Source organism: Oncorhynchus clarkii, chromosome 26 (assembly GCF_045791955.1).
Source record: "Oncorhynchus clarkii lewisi isolate Uvic-CL-2024 chromosome 26, UVic_Ocla_1.0, whole genome shotgun sequence".
Taxonomy (NCBI): Eukaryota; Metazoa; Chordata; class Actinopteri; order Salmoniformes; family Salmonidae; genus Oncorhynchus; species Oncorhynchus clarkii.
This window is the reverse complement of record NC_092172.1, coordinates 30,590,671-30,609,117: the sequence shown is the minus strand read 5'-3', so window position 1 is coordinate 30,609,117 and position 18,447 is coordinate 30,590,671. Positions and strand designations below refer to the sequence as shown.

General features: G+C 44.5%; 1 protein-coding gene across 1 annotated transcript in view; it reads right to left on the bottom strand.

The window, feature by feature from the left end:
* LOC139384838 (unconventional myosin-Va-like) overlaps positions 1 to 3,485 on the bottom strand; it is a 78,397-nt gene extending 74,912 nt beyond the window's left edge. Inside the window, exon 1 of the mRNA XM_071129734.1 lies at positions 3,384 to 3,485. Within this exon, the coding sequence (XP_070985835.1) occupies positions 3,384 to 3,422 (39 nt within the window). The 5' untranslated portion in view covers positions 3,423 to 3,485. The remainder of the gene's footprint in view (positions 1 to 3,383) is intronic.
* Positions 3,486 to 18,447: the final 14,962 nt, after the last annotated feature.

The following is an 18,447-nucleotide window of genomic DNA, read 5'->3' as shown; positions in this document are numbered from 1 at the left end:
ACAAACTTCTACAGATGCACAATCGAGAGCATCCTGGCGGGCTGTATCACCGCCTGGTATGGCAACTGCACCGCCCTCAACCGTAAGGCTCTCCAGAGGGTAGTGAGGTCTGCACAACGCATCACCGGGGGCAAACTACCTGCCCTCCAGGACACCTACACCACCCGATGTCACAGGAAGGCCATAAAGATCATCAAGGACATCAACCACCCGAGCCACTGCCTGTTCACCCCGCTATCATCCAGAAGGCGAGGTCAGTACAGGTGCATCAAAGCTGGGACCGAGAGACTGAAAAACAGCTTCTATCTCAAGGCCATCAGACTGTTAAACAGCCACCACTAACACTGAGTGGCTGCTGCCAACACACTGACACTGACTCAACTCCAGCCACTTTAATAATGGGAATTGATGGGAAATGATGTAAATATATCACTAGCCACTTTAAACAATGCTACCTTATATAAATGTTACTTACCCTACATTATTCATCTCATACGCATACGTATATACTGTACTCTATATCATCGACGGTATCCTTATGTAATACATGTATCACTAGCCACTTTATACTATACTATGCCACTTTGTTTACATACTCATCTCATTTGTACATACTGTACCCGATACCATCTACTGTATCTTGCCTATGCTGCTCTGTACCATCACTCATTCATATATCCTTATGTACATATTCTTTATCCCCTTACACTGTGTACAAGACAGTAGTTTGGAATTGTTAGTTAGATTACTTGTTATTACTGCATTGTCGGAACTAGAAGCACAAGCATTTCGCTACACTCGCATTAACATCTGCTAACCATGTGTATGTGACAAATAAAATTTGATTTGATTTGATTTGATGTTTCATCTTCAATGCCCTTGCTGATGGAAGGAGGTTTTCACTCAAAATCTCACGATACATGGCCCCATTCATTCTTTCCTTTACACGGATCAGTCGTCCTGGTCCCTTTGCAGAAAAACAGCCCCAAAGCATGATGTTTCCACCCCCATGCTTCACAGTAGGTATGGTGGTCTTTGGATGCAACTCAGCATTCTTTGTCCCCCAAACACGACGAGTTGAGTTTTTACCAAAAAGTTATATTTTGGTTTCATCTGACCATATGACATTCTCCCAATCTTCTTCTGGATCATCCAAATGCTCTCTAGCAAACTTCAGATGGGCCTGGACATGTACTGGCTTAAGCAGGGGGACACGTCTGGCACTGCAGGATTTGAGTCCCTGGCGGCGTAGTGTGTTACTGATGGTAGCCTTTGTTACTTTGGTCCCAGCTTTCTGCAGGTCATTCACTAGGTCCCCCCGTGTGGTTCTGGGATTTTTGCTCACCGTTCTTGTGATCATTTTGACCCCACGGGGTAAGATCTTGCATGGAGTCCCAGATCGAGGGAGATTATCAGTGGTCTTGTATGTCTTCCATTTCCTAATAATTGCTCCCACAGTTGATTTCTTCAAACCAAGCTGCTTACCTATTGCAGATTCAGTCTTCCCAGCCTGGTGCAGGTCTACAATTTTATTTCTGGTGTCCTTTGACAGCTCTTTGTTCTTGGCCATAGTAGAGTTTGGAGTGTGACTGTTTGAGGCTGTGGACAGGTGTCTTTTATACTGATAACAAGTTCAAACAGGTGCCATTAATACAGGTAACGAGTGGAGGACAGAGGAGCCTCTTAAAGAAGAAGTTACAGGTCTGTGAGAGCCAGAAATCTTGCTTGTTTGTAGGTGACCAAATACTTATTTTCCACCATAATTTGCAAATAAATTCATTAAAAATCCTACAATGTGATTTTCTGGATTTTTTTTCTCATTTTGTCTGTCATAGTTGAAGTGTACCTATGATGAAAATTACAGGCCTCATCTTTTTAAGTGTGAGAACTTGTACAATTGGTGGCTGACTAAATACTTTTTCCCCCACTGTATATTGGCCATATACCACAAACCCCCGAGGTGCCTTTCTGTTATTATAAACTGGTTACCAACGTAATTAGTGCAGTAAAAAACGTTGTCATACCCATGGTATAGGGTCTGATATACCACAGTTGTAAGCCAATCAGAATTCAGGGCTCGAACCACCCAGTTCATAATGTTCTTCAATGTCTTCATGTGTGTGTGTGTGTGTGTGTGTGTGTGTGTGTGTGTGTGTGTGTGTGTGTGTGTGTGTGTGTGTGTGTGTGTGTGTGTGTGTGTGTGTGTGTAATTAGTCTAGTCAACACTGTGAGCAGTAGAACTAATCTCGCGGTAACTGCGGCCCCCTCATCACATGACAGAGCCTCATGTGAGAAACTGCTGCTTTTCTGTTTAACCACAGAGTTTCTAAAACATCTTTGGTTTAATGCTCCCCAGTACACACCTCAGCAGAGACACAGGAGGAAGAGGAGGAGAGGAGGGGGGAGGAGAGGGGCAGATGTAGGAATCTTGGGGAAAACCGATGTTGATGAAAATCCCTGATTTCCTGGGAAACACTACCTTGAGCGCTCGTTCGCCCTCTTTCCCTCCCCATCTCATTACCCCGATCCCTCGCTCTCTCCATCCCACTTTCCTCTCTCCATCCCCCCTTTCCTCTCTCCATCCCCCCCTTCCTGTTTCCATCCCCCCTTCCTCTCTGCTCTCAAAACCGACAGTGTCAACCCATAGAGTGTCTGTCTTACAGTAACTTCTCTGTCTAATCCCATTAGTTACCATGCAGACATTTAGCAAACAGGAGTACAGTATGACAGTACAGCAGCACTGACTCCGACAGCACAGCGGCCCTGACTCCGACAGCACAGCGGCCCTGACTCCGACAGCACAGCGGCCCTGACTCCGACAGCACAGCGGCCCTGACTACGACAGCACAGCGGCCCTGACTACGACAGCACAGCGGCCCTGACTACGACAGTACAGTAGAGAGTTCCCATTGTATAATAGCGTATAACGGGGTATGACAGAAGGAAGGTATGTAGGTATGATAATCTAGATAGTGCTCCTAACTGTCTGAAACAGTCTTGTTGGGCAGCCCTCTGTTGTTCTTGTGTTGGCTGAAGTACCAAGGCCTACTGGAACACTCATGGTGGTAGCATCCCAAATGGCACGCTATTCCTTATAAAGTACACTACTTTTGATCAGAGCCCTTTGGGTGCCATACAGGGTTCCATTTAGGATGCAGACTTCAACAGACAAACAACCCTTCCTGGTACAGGAGAGACAGGGGAGTTAGGACACTAGTTAGGACACCAGATCAGCGCAGACCAAGGTGTGTCTGACCTCCATGTTGTCTCCAACTCACAGAGCTACTGGACAGGCCACGCTCTCACACACAGGCCTGAAACGTTCTACTACAACACAATAGAGAAATAACCAAACCAAGCCAAATGAAAGGAAGTGAACTTACTTTGACAAACATATAATCCAACTCCTGATTCTCGTTCATCTTCACGCCTCAGCAGATCCCAGAGCCTTATCTTAAACTTTGCCCCCCTCCTCTTCACCTCCCGGCCCCACACACACACACACACACCTTGCAACACACTCCCTGCCACACACCTGGCCAGCAGAGGGAGGTGAATCGATTAGAGTGATGGTTATAGCGTTGCGGACAGATGAAATATTCCCATTGTGTCTGACAGCGATCAGGACTCTGTCTCTCTCCCTCTGCCTTCTACTTTGCTCTGGTCCAACCCTGTCATTGGACAACCCAGATTTCAGTCAAACAGCCCAGCTCCCGCCCTCCCAGCCCAGACTACCACCCCTCAGTCACATGAGAATGGAGGCAGACAAAACCTCGCTCAAACACACACACACACACACACGAGCTGGGACGAAGAACCAAAAATTATCCACACCAACCACTTATGTGGGCATTTGGCTTATATTGTTCATTATGATAAATAACCTATTAGAGAAGTGTGAAGTTTGAAATTAAATACGTTTGCTAATAGTAGTTAAGGGAAATATTTTTTTAAAATAACTGTGGTGCACATAATGTTATAAACTTGTCGTTCTGGTGATAATTCAGTAAATTTATTGTGATATGAATGTTGGTCCATATGACTGACTGACTGACTGACTGACTGACTGACTGACTGTATTTGAGAGTGGAGCAGCAGGATGTCATGTAGATCGCACTGTGGACACGACTTCTCCGCTCAATTACCATAACAGAGTTACTGTGGTAATCTAATGCACATGTCCCGTATCAGCGTCAGAGGAAAACACAGACACACAATTATGAAATGGTCCAGCAGTTTGTCTTACTAGCTGACCTGATCAGCAGCATGAGGAAAGTGTGTTTAGCTTTGAGCTGAGAGATGCTGTATTCTTCTCTGAGCTACTAAATGACTGTGCTCTCCCTAATGCCCTTTAGGCTAGACCTGACTGACTACTGGAGCCTACTACAGCCTGATGACTAGATACACTCTGTTCACCAACCCGTGACAGCAGAGATGTCATTTTGACAGCATTAAAATTACAAGACATTTTTCTATAGTGAAAAGGAAGGAGCTGCCATTCATTCCAACAGAATAACGTCACGCTGTAAGCTAGACCTAAACTTAACCCTTTGAGTTGTGGGTTTGGTGCTGGAAACAGCAGAATTATAGTTATTGGTACTGGAAACAGCAGAATTATAGTTATTGGTACTGGCAACAGCAGAATTATAGTTATTGGTACTGGAAACAGCAGAATTATAGTTATTGGTACTGGAAACAGCAGAATTATCGTTATTGGTACTGGAAACAGCAGAATTATCGTTATTGGTACTGGAAACAGCAGAATTATCGTTATTGGTACTGGAAACAGCAGAATTATCGTTATTGGTACTGGAAACAGCAGAATTATCGTTATTGGTACTGGAAACAGCAGAATTATAGTTATTGGTACTGGAAACAGCAGAATTATCGTTATTGGTACTGGCAACAGCAGAATTATCGTTATTGGTACTGGCAACAGCAGAATTATAGTTATTGGTACTGGAAACAGCAGAATTATCGTTATTGGTACTGGCAACAGCAGAATTATCATTATTGGTACTGGCAACAGCAGAATTATAGTTATTGGTACTGGCAACAGCAGAATTATAGTTATTGGTACTGGCAACAGCAGAATTATAGTTATTGGTACTGGCAACAGCAGAATTATAGTTATTGGTACTGGCAACAGCAGAATTATCGTTATTGGTACTGGCAACAGCAGAATTATAGTTATTGGTACTGGCAACAGCAGAATTATCGTTATTGGTACTGGCAACAGCAGAATTATCGTTATTAGTACTGGCAACAGCAGAATTATAGTTATTGGTACTGGCAACAGCAGAATTATCGTTATTGGTACTGGCAACAGCAGAATTATAGTTATTGGTACTGGCAACAGCAGAATTATAGTTATTGGTACTGGCAACAGCAGAATTATAGTTATTGGTACTGGCAACAGCAGAATTATAGTTATTGGTACTGGCAACAGCTGGGTTGTGGGTTTGATCCCAACATGTCCCAATTACTGAGCTATGCATTTCTTCATTGTACCTTCACCTGCCTTTCTCCTCTCTCCCTCCTTTCGCTTCCCACTAGAATATTGGGTCCTCTGACTCTCCCACGGCCGAAGCAGACAGGAGACAAACCTAGTTTACAATACCACCCTGTGTGTGCGCACAGTATTTTCCATTCGCGCCAGCAGTCGGCTAATCAGCCGATTAAACTCATTTTCAGCTGGCTACTTTTTGCACTTCACATTAACTAGGCTACTTTTCATTTAAAAGTTTCCATTTGCTAGCCTGATGTGCCTGTCAGTCACAAAGCGAATGATGACAAGGAAACGCAGTCTGCGGTCTGTCCCACGGCCTGCCGGTACAATGTATGCATGCTGTGGTTGGTTGCAGTCAGATTTCTTTACATGTAGGAGAGAGAAAGCAAGTGAATTCGTACGTCCCATGTAATATACAAGGTAACGATACCAGACAGTGACACTAAAGAGAGTGACTCTTGTCAGTCAGTGTAGCATACCAAATCGCATCGGTGAGAGAGTAGTTCATTTGGCTCCCTAACTTGTACAGTGCCTTCGGAAAGTATTCACACCCCTCGACTTTCCCCAAAAAATGTTGTGTTACAGCCTCAATTTAAAATGGATTAAGTTTAGATGTTTTGCACTGGCCTACACACAATGCCCCATAATGTCAACGTGGAGTATTTTTGGGGGACATTTTTACTAATTAATTAAAAATTAAACAGCTGTCAATAGGTATTCAACCACTTTGTTATGGCTAGCCTATATAAAAGTTCAGGACAAAAAAAAAGTGCTAAACTTGTCACATAATAAGTTGCATGGACTCATTCTGTGCAATAAGTGTTTAACATGATTTTTGAATGACTACCTCATATCTGTACCCCACATATACAATTATCTGTAAGGTCCCTCAGTTGAGCAGTGAATTTCAAAACACAGATTCAACCAAAGACCAGGGAGGTTTTCCAATGCCTCACAAAGAAGGGCACCTATTGGTACAGTTGAAGTGGGAAGTTTACATACACCTTAGCCAAATACATTTAATCTCAGTTTCACAATTCCTGACATTTAATCTGAGTAAAAAATTCCCTGTTTTAGGTCAATTAGGATCACCACTTTATTTTAAGAATGTGAAATGTCAGAATAATAGTAGAGATAATTATTTCTTTCAGCTTTTATTTCTTTCATCACTTTCCCAGTGGGTCAGAAGTTTACATACGTACACTCAATTAGTATTTGGTAGCATTGCCTTTAAATTGTTTGTCTTGGGTCAAACGTTTCAGGTAGCCTTCCACAAGCTTCCCACAATAAGTTGGGTGAATTTTGGCCCATTCCTCCTGACAGAGCTGGTGTAACTGAGTCAGGTTTGTAGGCCTCATTGCTCGCACACGCTTTTTCAGTTCTGCCCACAAATTTTCTATACGATTGAGGTCAGGGCTTTGTGATGGCCACTCCAATACCTTGACTGAAGCCATTTTGCCACAACTTTGGAAGTATGCTTGGGGTCATTGTCCATTTGGAAGACCCATTTGCTACCAAGCCTTAACTTCCTGACTAATGTCTTGAGATGTTGCTTCAATATATCCACATAATTTTCCTTCCACATGATGCCATCTATTTTGTGAAGTGCACCAATCCCTACAGCAGCAAAGCAACCCCACAACATGATGCTGCCATCCCCGTGCTTCACGGTTGGGATGGTGTTCTTCGGCTTGCAAGCCGCCCCCTTTTTCCTACAAACATAACGATGGTCATTATGGACAAACAGTTATATTTTTGTTTCATCAGACCAGAGGACATTTCTGCAAAACAGTATGATCTTTGTCCACATGTGCAGTTGCAAACCGTAGTCTGGATTTTTTATGGTGGTTTTGGAGCAGTGGCTTCTTCCTTGCTGAGCGGCCTTTCAGGTTATGTCGATATAGGACTTGTTTTACTATGGATATAGATACTTTTGTACCCATTTCCTCCAGCATCTTCACAAAGTCCTTTGCTGTTGTTCTGGGATTGAATTGCACTTATCGCACCAAAGTATGTTAATCTCTAGGAGACAGAACGCGTCTCCTTCCTGAGCGGAATGACGGCTGCATGTTTATACTTGCGTATTATTGTTTGTACAGATTAACGTGGTACCTTCATGTAACCGGTGTGAAATGGCTAGCGGGGTGCACGCTAATAGCGTTTCAATCGGTGACGTCACTTGCTCTGAGACCTTGAAGTAGTAGTTCCCCTTGCTCTGCAAGGGCTGCGGCTTTTGTGGAGCGATGGGTAACGATGCTTCGAGGGTGGCTGTTGTCTGTGTGTGCAGAGGGTCCCTGGTTCGAGCCCAGGTAAGGGCAAGGAGAGGGACGGGAGCTACACTGTGACATTCAGGCGTTTGGAAATTGCTCCCGATGAACCAGACTTGTGAAGGTCTATAATTGCTTTTCTGAGGTCTTGGCTGATTTCTTTTGATTTTCCCATGATGTCAAGCAAAGAGGCACTGAGTTTAAAGGTAGGCCTTGAAATACATCCACAGGTACACCTCCAATTGACTCAAATTATGTCAATTAGTCTATCAGAAGCTTCTAAAGCCATGACATTTTCCAAGCTGTTTAAAAGGCACAGTCAACTTAGTGTATGTAAACTTCTGACCCACTGGAATTGTGATACAGTGAATTATAAGTGAAATAATCTGTCTGTAAACAATTGTTGGAACAATTACTTGTGTCATGCACAAAGTAGATGTCCTAACCAACTTGCCAAAACTATAGTTTGTTAACAAGAAATTTGTGGAGTGGTTGAAAAACGAGCTTTAATGACTCCAACCTAAGTGTATGTAAACTTCAGACTTCAACTCTAGATGGGTAAAAGTTTTTTTTTAAAGCAGACATTGAATATCCCTTTGAGCATGGTAAAGTTAATAATTACACTTTGGATGGTGTATCAATACACCCAGTCACTACAAAGATACAGACGTCCTTCCTAACTCAGTTGCCGGAGAGGAAGAAAACCGCTCAGGGATTTCACCATGAGGCCAATGGTGACTTTAAAGCAGTACAGAGTTTAATGGCTGTGATAGCAGAACAATTAGGATGGATCAACAACATTGTAGTTACTCCACAATACTAACCTAATTGAGTGAAAAAAGGAAGCTTGTACAGAATAAAACATATTTCAAAACATGCATCCTGTTTGTAACAAGGCACTAAAGTAATACTGAAAATAAAGCAGTTGACTTTTTGTCCTGAATACAAAGTGTTATGTTTGGGGCAAATCCAATACAACACATTACCGAGTACCATTCTCCATATTTTCTTTCACAGTCTTGGCTACATCATGTTATGGGTATACATGTAATTGTTAAGGACTGGGAACTTTTTGAGAATAAAAATAAATGGAGCTAAGCACAAGAAAAATCCTAAAGGAAAACCTGATTCAGTCTGCTTTCCACCAGACACTGGGAGATGAATTCACCCTTCAGCAGGACAAGAACTTAAAACACAAGGCCAAATATACACTGGAGTTGCTAAGAAGACAGTGAATGTTCCTGAGTGGTCGAGTTACAGTTTTGACATTCATCCTTGAAAATCTATGGCAAGACCTGAAAATGGTTGTCTGGCAATGATCAACAACCAATTTCACAGAGCTTGAAGAATTTTGGAAAGAATAATGTGCAAATGTTTCACAATCCAGGTGTGGAAAGCTCTTAAGAGATTTACCCAGAAAGACTCAGATGCAATCGCTGCCAAAGGTGCTTCAACAAAGTATTGACGCAGGGGTGTGAATACTTATGTAAATGAGATATTTCTATATTTTATTTTCAATAAATGAGCAAAAATGTCAAAAAATAAATAATCGGTTTTCACTTTGTCATTATGGGGTATTATGTGCAGATGGGTGAGAGAAACAAATCTGTTTAATCCATTTTGAATTCAGGCTGTAACACAAACTATTGTGGAATAAGTCTAGGAATATGAATACTTTCTGAAGACACTGACTGTATAGGCTACTGTAGGCCTAAGCTGTTTGATTATCTTCAGATAAATTATGAAAACATTCAACGAAGATGGTGAATCACTGCAGGAACAATAGGTAGTGGAGAGCCTCATTCTGATCCACATATGATAATTAGGGCCCTCATGGAATCCAGGCATTAAAACAGAATTCAACCATATTAAAAAATGTATTGACCTTAGTAGGGAATCAACTAAATAAATATTAAATTCATAATTTGCCCAAGTTTATCTTAAGACATGAACAGAAGGCATCAGTGATTCCTATTTCCTGCAACTTTCTGTAGAGGCAAAGAGAATGCTCCTGTCTGAGTGTGCGGTGCGTGCATCTTCCACTTTCTATATGCTGTTAATGAGAACAGTCTTCTGGTAGATGGAAAGGCTTTCCCAAAAACCTTCTCAATTAAATGTTAACTACAAAGTAGCCTCTGCCTACCTGGCATGATACATTAAAGGGTAAATTAAAGGGTAACTACACCCAAAAATCTACATTTCTCTCTACACAATATCACAACAAATGTTTCCAATCTGGAAGGTAAACTCGATAAAGTATTTCATAATTTCGCTGTGCATTTCGGATGGAATCATGGTATTGGAAGGTACGAGAGGCCACCAGAATAGAGCTCCTTAGGCAAAAAATAATAATAAATTGAACCCTTGGGGGCAAGCACCCCCGAACCAGGGGCGCCTGGCTGGCTACCTTTTCTATTTGGCTGGCTAATCTATGAACTTGTGGGAAACACTGGTGTGTGTGTGTGTGTGTGTGTGTGTGTGTGTGTGTGTGTGTGTGTGTGTGTGTGTGTGTGTGTGTGTGTGTGTTGCGTATGCAGCGGAGGACCTTCTGAACTAACCGTTTATTGGTTAGAGACACAAAAAGAAGAGTGTTCCCTAGACCTCTGTACACACAAATAAAAAGCACACACACCCTCAGGGAAAACCTCTGATTTGACACACCCTTTGACACTTAGACTAAAAGGCATTAGCAATGCACAGAAATGTCAGTTTTCATGGAAAGACTTAATTTGTGCAGCGGTGAATGCATCCTAAGTCTGGACAGTCATGTCTGCAGACAGACGGAAACACACTGTCGGTCTGTCAAACACAATCTTTCTATATGTTTCTAATATATCCACACACTCCTTCTTCTGGTGTGTGGATGGATGTGATAGTAGTAACCCTGAGGACTCGGACACTTCAGGGTATCAGTCATTCACACCACTCTCTGTTCATTCTGAATACAGCAGCTGGCCTTGTGGGGGGGGATGGGCAACTCATCTCTCTTTCTCACACACCCAGACTCTCTGCCCTCATCTGAATTATCCTCCTCACGTTGGTCAAAAACAATAACAACAACAAAGAAGTATTCTTTTCTTTGTTGGGTCTTGTTATTCTAGGCTGTTGTCATTCATTTCTTTATTCTAATTATACTAAACTCAAATTGCATCCCTCTATTTGGGCTGTCTTGATAAGGCAGTGATACGTCTTTATCTCTCAGCATTCCCCTGGCCTATCTGTCTTGATCAGGCAGTGATACGTCTTTATCTCTCAGCATTCCCCTGGCCTAGCTGTCTTGATCAGGCAGTGGTACGTCTTTATCTCTCAGCATTCCCCTGGCCTATCTGTCTTGATAAGGCAGTGATACGTCTTTATCTCTCAGCATTCCCCTGGCCTAGCTGTCTTGATCAGGCAGTGATACGTCTTTATCTCTCAGCATTCCCCTGGCCTAGCTGTCTTGATCAGGCAGTGATACGTCTTTATCTCTCAGCATTCCCCTGGCCTATCTGTCTTGATCAGGCAGTGATACGTCTTTATCTCTCAGCATTCCCCTGGCCTATCTGTCTTGATCAGGCAGTGATACGTCTTTATCTCTCAGCATTCCCCTGGCCTAGCTGTCTTGATCAGGCAGTGATACGTCTTTATCTCTCAGCATTCCCCTGGCCTATCTGTCTTGATCAGGCAGTGGTACGTCTTTATCTCTCAGCATTCCCCTGGCCTATCTGTCTTGATCAGGCAGTGATACGTCTTTATCTCTCAGCATTCCCCTGGCCTAGCTGTCTTGATCAGGCAGTGATACGTCTTTATCTCTCAGCATTCCCCTGGCCTATCTGTCTTGATCAGGCAGTGATACGTCTTTATCTCTCAGCATTCCCCTGGCCTAGCTGTCTTGATCAGGCAGTGATACGTCTTTATCTCTCAGCATTCCCCTGGCCTAGCTGTCTTGATCAGGCAGTGATACGTCTTTATCTCTCAGCATTCCCCTGGCCTAGCTGTCTTGATCAGGCAGTGATACGTCTTTATCTCTCAGCATTCCCCTGGCCTAGCTGTCTTGATCAGGCAGTGATACGTCTTTATCTCTCAGCATTCCCCTGGCCTATCTGTCTTGATCAGGCAGTGATACGTCTTTATCTCTCAGCATTCCCCTGGCCTAGCTGTCTTGATCAGGCAGTGGTACGTCTTTATCTCTCAGCATTCCCCTGGCCTAGCTGTCTTGATCAGGCAGTGATACGTCTTTAACTCTCAGCATTCCCCTGGCCTATCTGTCTTGATCAGGCAGTGATACGTCTTTATCTCTCAGCATTCCCCTGGCCTAGCTGTCTTGATCAGGCAGTGATACGTCTTTATCTCTCAGCATTCCCCTGGCCTATCTGTCTTGATCAGGCAGTGATACGTCTTTATCTCTCAGCATTCCCCTGGCCTATCTGTCTTGATCAGGCAGTGATACGTCTTTATCTCTCAGCATTCCCCTGGCCTAGCTGTCTTGATCAGGCAGTGATACGTCTTTATCTCTCAGCATTCCCCTGGCCTATCTGTCTTGATCAGGCAGTGATACGTCTTTATCTCTCAGCATTCCCCTGGCCTAGCTGTCTTGATCAGGCAGTGATACGTCTTTATCTCTCAGCATTCCCCTGGCCTATCTGTCTTGATCAGGCAGTGATACGTCTTTATCTCTCAGCATTCCCCTGGCCTAGCTGTCTTGATCAGGCAGTGATACGTCTTTATCTCTCAGCATTCCCCTGGCCTAGCTGTCTTGATCAGGCAGTGATACGTCTTTATCTCTCAGCATTCCCCTGGCCTAGCTGTCTTGATCAGGCAGTGATACGTCTTTATCTCTCAGCATTCCCCTGGCCTAGCTGTCTTGATCAGGCAGTGGTACGTCTTTATCTCTCAGCATTCCCCTGGCCTAGCTGTCTTGATCAGGCAGTGGTACGTCTTTATCTCTCAGCATTCCCCTGGCCTATCTGTCTTGATCAGGCAGTGGTACGTCTTTATCTCTCAGCATTCCCCTGGCCTAGCTGTCTTGATCAGGCAGTGATACGTCTTTATCTCTCAGCATTCCCCTGGCCTAGCTGTCTTGATAAGGCAGTGGTACGTCTTTATCTCTCAGCATTCCCCTGGCCTATCTGTCTTGATAAGGCAGTGATACGTCTTTATCTCTCAGCATTCCCCTGGCCTAGCTGTCTTGATCAGGCAGTGATACGTCTTTATCTCTCAGCATTCCCCTGGCCTAGCTGTCTTGATCAGGCAGTGATACGTCTTTATCTCTCAGCATTCCCCTGGCCTATCTGTCTTGATCAGGCAGTGATACGTCTTTATCTCTCAGCATTCCCCTGGCCTATCTGTCTTGATCAGGCAGTGATACGTCTTTATCTCTCAGCATTCCCCTGGCCTAGCTGTCTTGATCAGGCAGTGATACGTCTTTATCTCTCAGCATTCCCCTGGCCTAGCTGTCTTGATCAGGCAGTGATACGTCTTTATCTCTCAGCATTCCCCTGGCCTAGCTGTCTTGATCAGGCAGTGATACGTCTTTATCTCTCAGCATTCCCCTGGCCCAGCTGTCTTGCGCTTGGGCCGTGTTATGTTTCACTGTATTGGATCACTCCAATACATTGGTATTACTCCGCGGCGGAGGGATACATCCGAGGTGAGGATTTACAGATTTACTCCCCGTTTACACCTGTGTCACGGCTGGGGTCCACCCCTATATATAGAGCCCATATAGAGACACACATTCTCTTTCATTTTCTCAGGGGATGTCCGTATGGTTTGAGGTAGAAACTTTCTAAAGTTTGCTTGGTAAGTGTAATATCTTGCGTGGAAGTATACTCACTGGCTGTTTGCAGCCTGGAGTGGTTTGTCTTGCTTGTTTCGTTAGCTTTACACTACGAGTCTGTGTGCATCCATTAATATCTTGGTGGCTCTTGCTGCCACAAACTTACACAACTTGCCGACTGGCTTGTTCTGTGTGTTGTGAATTGCTTTAACATGCTGTCCCCGCGCTATAGGCGCAGGTTCTCTGCTAATTACCCTACACGGGTTTTCTGCCAATTACCTTACAGGGTTTTCTTGTTCTTTCTCCTGCAGAATGTAAGAGTATGGTGGTGGGCTGCCACTACGTTGAGACATTAACTTGGGAGTTCCTTAACGGAGTTAGTCCATAATGTTTTGTTTTCTGCTTGGATATATAAAAATTAAAAAAATCGCAGTTGGCGTAAAACAAAACCAAAAAAACACATAATTCAAATCCATTACCTGGTTGCTGTTTTTTTTTGTCTTCCTATGTGTTTGCAGAGGTACTGGGTAATTTATCCCTCACCGGGTTCCTATTCCTCCAAGCTGGTCACGACATGGCTCTCCCAGGGCGTCGGACCCCTGCTCCGTGGCCTTGTTGGCTTGGCTGAGCTTATGGCTTCCCTTTGTGACAGGTGTGATGGTGTCAACCGTCACCACCATAGGGACGTGCCTGGGGGACCTATGCGCTCAGGGCCCTTCATTGGACACTGCGTTAACTAACCTCCAGACGAGCTTCAATGCCATACAACTCTCCTTCCGTGGCCTCCAACTGCTCTTAAACGCAAGTAAAACATAATGCATGCTCTTCAACCGATCGCTGCCCGCACCTGCCCGCCCGTCTAGCATCACTACTCTGGACGGTTCTGACTTAGAATATGTGGACAACTACAAATGCCTAGGTGTGTGGTTAGACTGTAAACTCTCCTTCCAGACTCACATTAAGCATCTCCAATCCAAAATAAAATCTAAAAATCAGCTTCCTATTTCGCAACAAATCCTCCTTCACTCATGCTGCCAAACAGACCCTCGTAAAACTGACTATCCTGCCGATCCTGGACTTCGGCGATGTCATTTACAAAATAGCCTCCAACACTCTACTCAGCAAACTGGATGCAGACTATCACAGTGCCATCCATTTTGTCACCAAAGTCCCATATACCACCCACCACTGTGACCTGTATGCTCTCGCTTCATATTCGTCGTCAAACCCACTGGCTCCAGGTCATCTATAAGTCTTTGCTAGGTAAAGCCCCGCCTTATTTCAGCTCACTGGTCACCATAGCAGCACCCACCCGTAGCACACGCTCCAGCAGGTATATTTCACTGGTCACCCCCAAAGCCAATTCCTCCTTTGGCCACCTTTCCTTACAGTTCTCTGCTGCCAATGACTGGAACAAATTGCACAAACCACTAAAGCATGACACTCATATCTCCCTCACTAACTTTAAGCATCAGCTGTCAGAGCAGCTTACAGATCATTGCACCTGTACATAACCCATCTGTAAATAGCCCACCCAACTACCTCATCCCCAAAATATTAGTATCTTTGCTCCTTTGCACCACAGTATCTCTACTTGCACATTCATCTTCTGCACATCTCACTCCAGTGTTAAACTGCTAAATTGTAATTATTTCGCCACTACGGCCTATTTACTGCCTTTACTAATTTGCACACACTGTATATAGACTTTTCTATTGTGTTACTGACTGTACGTTTGTTTATTCCATGTGTAACTGTGGTGTTTATGTCGCACTGCTTTGCTTTATCTTGGTCAGGTCGCAGTTGTAAATGAGAACTTGTTCTCAACTGGCCTACCTGGTTAAATAAAAGGTGAAATAAAATTAAAATCAATTTTAAAAAGAGGAGAGGCGGGCCCCGGCAGGTCCCCTAACACACCCTTACCCGGCTGCTTCTCCCGGTCTCAAAGGGCAAAGTGGGAGGAGTGTTTGGAGTCCCGATGAGTGTTGTCCTCAATGCTCGAGGGGTACTGACTCCAATTCCGGTGCCGGCCTCCATTCTTCAGGGGCCTTCGTGTCACCGAGGATGTTGACCCTCTAAAGCAAAACCTGCGGCTGGAGATTTCCTCACTCCTGGACAAGGGTGTTGTCCGCAGGAGTGAGACATCAGAACGGCTAGGCGGGTTCTACACTAGAGGTCGACCGATTTTGATTTTTCAACGCCGATACCGATTATTGGAGGACCAAAAAAAGCTGCTACCGATTAAATCGGCCGATTTAAAATTAAAATAAAATGTATTTGTAATAATGACAATTACAACAATACTGAATGAACACTTATTTTAACTTAATACAATACATCAATAAAATCAATTTAGCCTCAAATAAATAATGAAACATGTTCAATTTGGTTAAAGTAATGCAAAAACAAAGTGTTGGAGAAGAAAGTAAAAGTGCAATATGTGCCATGTAAGAAAACTAACGTTTAAGTTCCTTGCTCAGAACATGAGAACATATGAAAGCTGGTGGTTCCTTTTAACATGAGTCTTCAATATTCCCAGGTAAGGAGTTTTAGGTTGTAGTTATTATAGGAATTATAGGACTATTTCTCTCTATACCATTTGTATTTCATTAACCTTTGACTATTGGATGTTCTTATAGGCACTTTAGTATTGCCAGTGTAACAGTTTAGCTTCCATCCCTCTCCTCGCTCTTACCTGGGCTCGAAACAGGAACACATCGGCAACAGCCACCATCGAAGCAGCGCAAGGGGAACAACCACTCCAAGTCTCAGAGCGAGTCACGTTTGAAACGCTATTAGCGTGCACCCCGCTAACTAGCTAGCCATTTCACATCGGTTACACCAGCCTAATCTCGGGAGTCGATAGGCTTGAAGCTGCTGGCAAACGCACGAAAGTGCTGTTTGAATGAATGCTTACGAGCTTGCTGGTGCCTACCATCGCTCAGTCAAACTGCTCTATCAAATCATAGACTTAGTTATAACATAATAACACACAGAAATACGAGCTTTAGGTCATTAATATGGTCGAATCCAGAAACTATCATCTCGAAAAAAAGACGTTTATTCTTTCAGTGAAATACAGAACCGTTCCATATTTTATCTAAACGGGTGGCATCCATTAGTCTAAATATTGCTGTTACATTGCACAACCTTCAATATTATGTCATAATTACGTAAAATTCTGGCAAATTAGGCGGCCCAAACTGTTGCATATACCCTGACTCTGCGTGCAATGAACGCAAGAGAAGTGACACAATTTCACCTGGTTAATATTGCCTGCTAACCTGGATTTATTTTAGCTAAATATGCAGGTTTAAAAATATATACTTCTGTGTATTGATTTTAAGAAAGGCATTGATGTTTATGGTTAGGTACACATTGGAGCAACAATACGCACCGCATCGATTATATATAGCAGGACATGCTAGATAAACTAGTAATATCAACCATGTGTAGTTAACTAGTGATTATGATTGATTGATTGGTTTTTTATAAGATAAGTTTAATGCTAGTTAGCAACTTACCTTGGCTTACTGCATTCACGTAACAGGCAGGCTCATCGTGGAGTGCAATGAGAGGCAGGTGGTTAGAGCGTTGGACTAGTTAACTGCAAGGTTGCAAGATTGAATCCCTGAGCTGACAAGGTAAAATTATGTCGTTCTGCCCCTGAACAAGGCAGTTAACCCACCGTTCCTAGGCCGTCATTGAAAATAAGAATGCGTTCTTAACTGACTTGCCAAGTTGGCCTGTTGGGCTTGCTGACGGCGGTCTTGTTGTTGATTCCCCTGGGCTTGCTCCATCTCCAGCCTCTTCAACGGTGGTTCCACTCCCACCAGCTGCGCCCAAAGTGTCACTGTCACCGCCAGCTGCGGGTACTGTTGAGGTGGCGCTGTCACTCGTTTCTCTCAGATGGGGTGGAGATGCTGAGGATATGCCGCCGGGAGCTGGTCAGCACAGACGCCTCCCAGATTGGCTGGGGGTGTGTGACCAAGGGCAGGTCGGCCAGCGGCTGTTGGCTACCCCTTGGAGCAGCAGGCACATCAATACACTACAGCTCCGAGCTGTACTGCTGGCCCAGCAGTCTTTCCTTCCACATCTGAAGGGAAGACATTTCCTGTTGAGAATGGACAACACCACAGTGGTGGCTTCCATCAACCATCAGGGTGGACTGAGGTCCCACCACCTCCATATTATGACACGGGATCTCCTTCTCTGGGCTCAGGGACGTCTAGTGTCTCTACGCGTAGCACACGTACCTGGCATCCTAAATGTGTCAGTGGATATGCTCTCGAAGGAGGGCCCGCCACCTTGGGACTGGAGCCTACATCCCCAGGTGGTGCAGCACCTGTGGGACAAGTTTGGGAGGGTGCAGGTGGACTTGTTTGCCTCTCTGGACAATGCACACTGAGGTACTGTGGTACTCCGTGTCGGAGCCACCAGGGCCTCTGGGCTTGAATGCTCTGGCTCACGATTGGCCAGGGCTGGAGCTTATGCATTCCCCCCTTTTCCCCTGATCCAGGCTGTGCTGGACAGGACCAGGATGGCAGAGCATCGTCTGCTTCTGGTGGCGCCATACTGGCCCAGACGATCCTAGTTCAGCCTTCTCCTGTCCCTGTTGTCTGGGACACCTTGGCAACTTCCCCTGAGACCGGACCTGCCGTCTCAGGTTGGGGGGACTCTGTGACATCCGAGGCCACACGCCTCAGTCTGTGGGCTTGGCCACTGAACGGCACCAATGGTCTATGTTAGGACTACAGGAGGGTGTAATGAACACCATGCAGAGGGCAAGGGCGCTGGTTATAACCACGGCATACCAGTTGCGCTGGCAGTTGTCCTGCTCTCGGTACACTGGTATTGAGGTTGTGCCCGAGTCATGCGGGGTGCAGTATGTCTTCCAATACATGCAGTCTCGC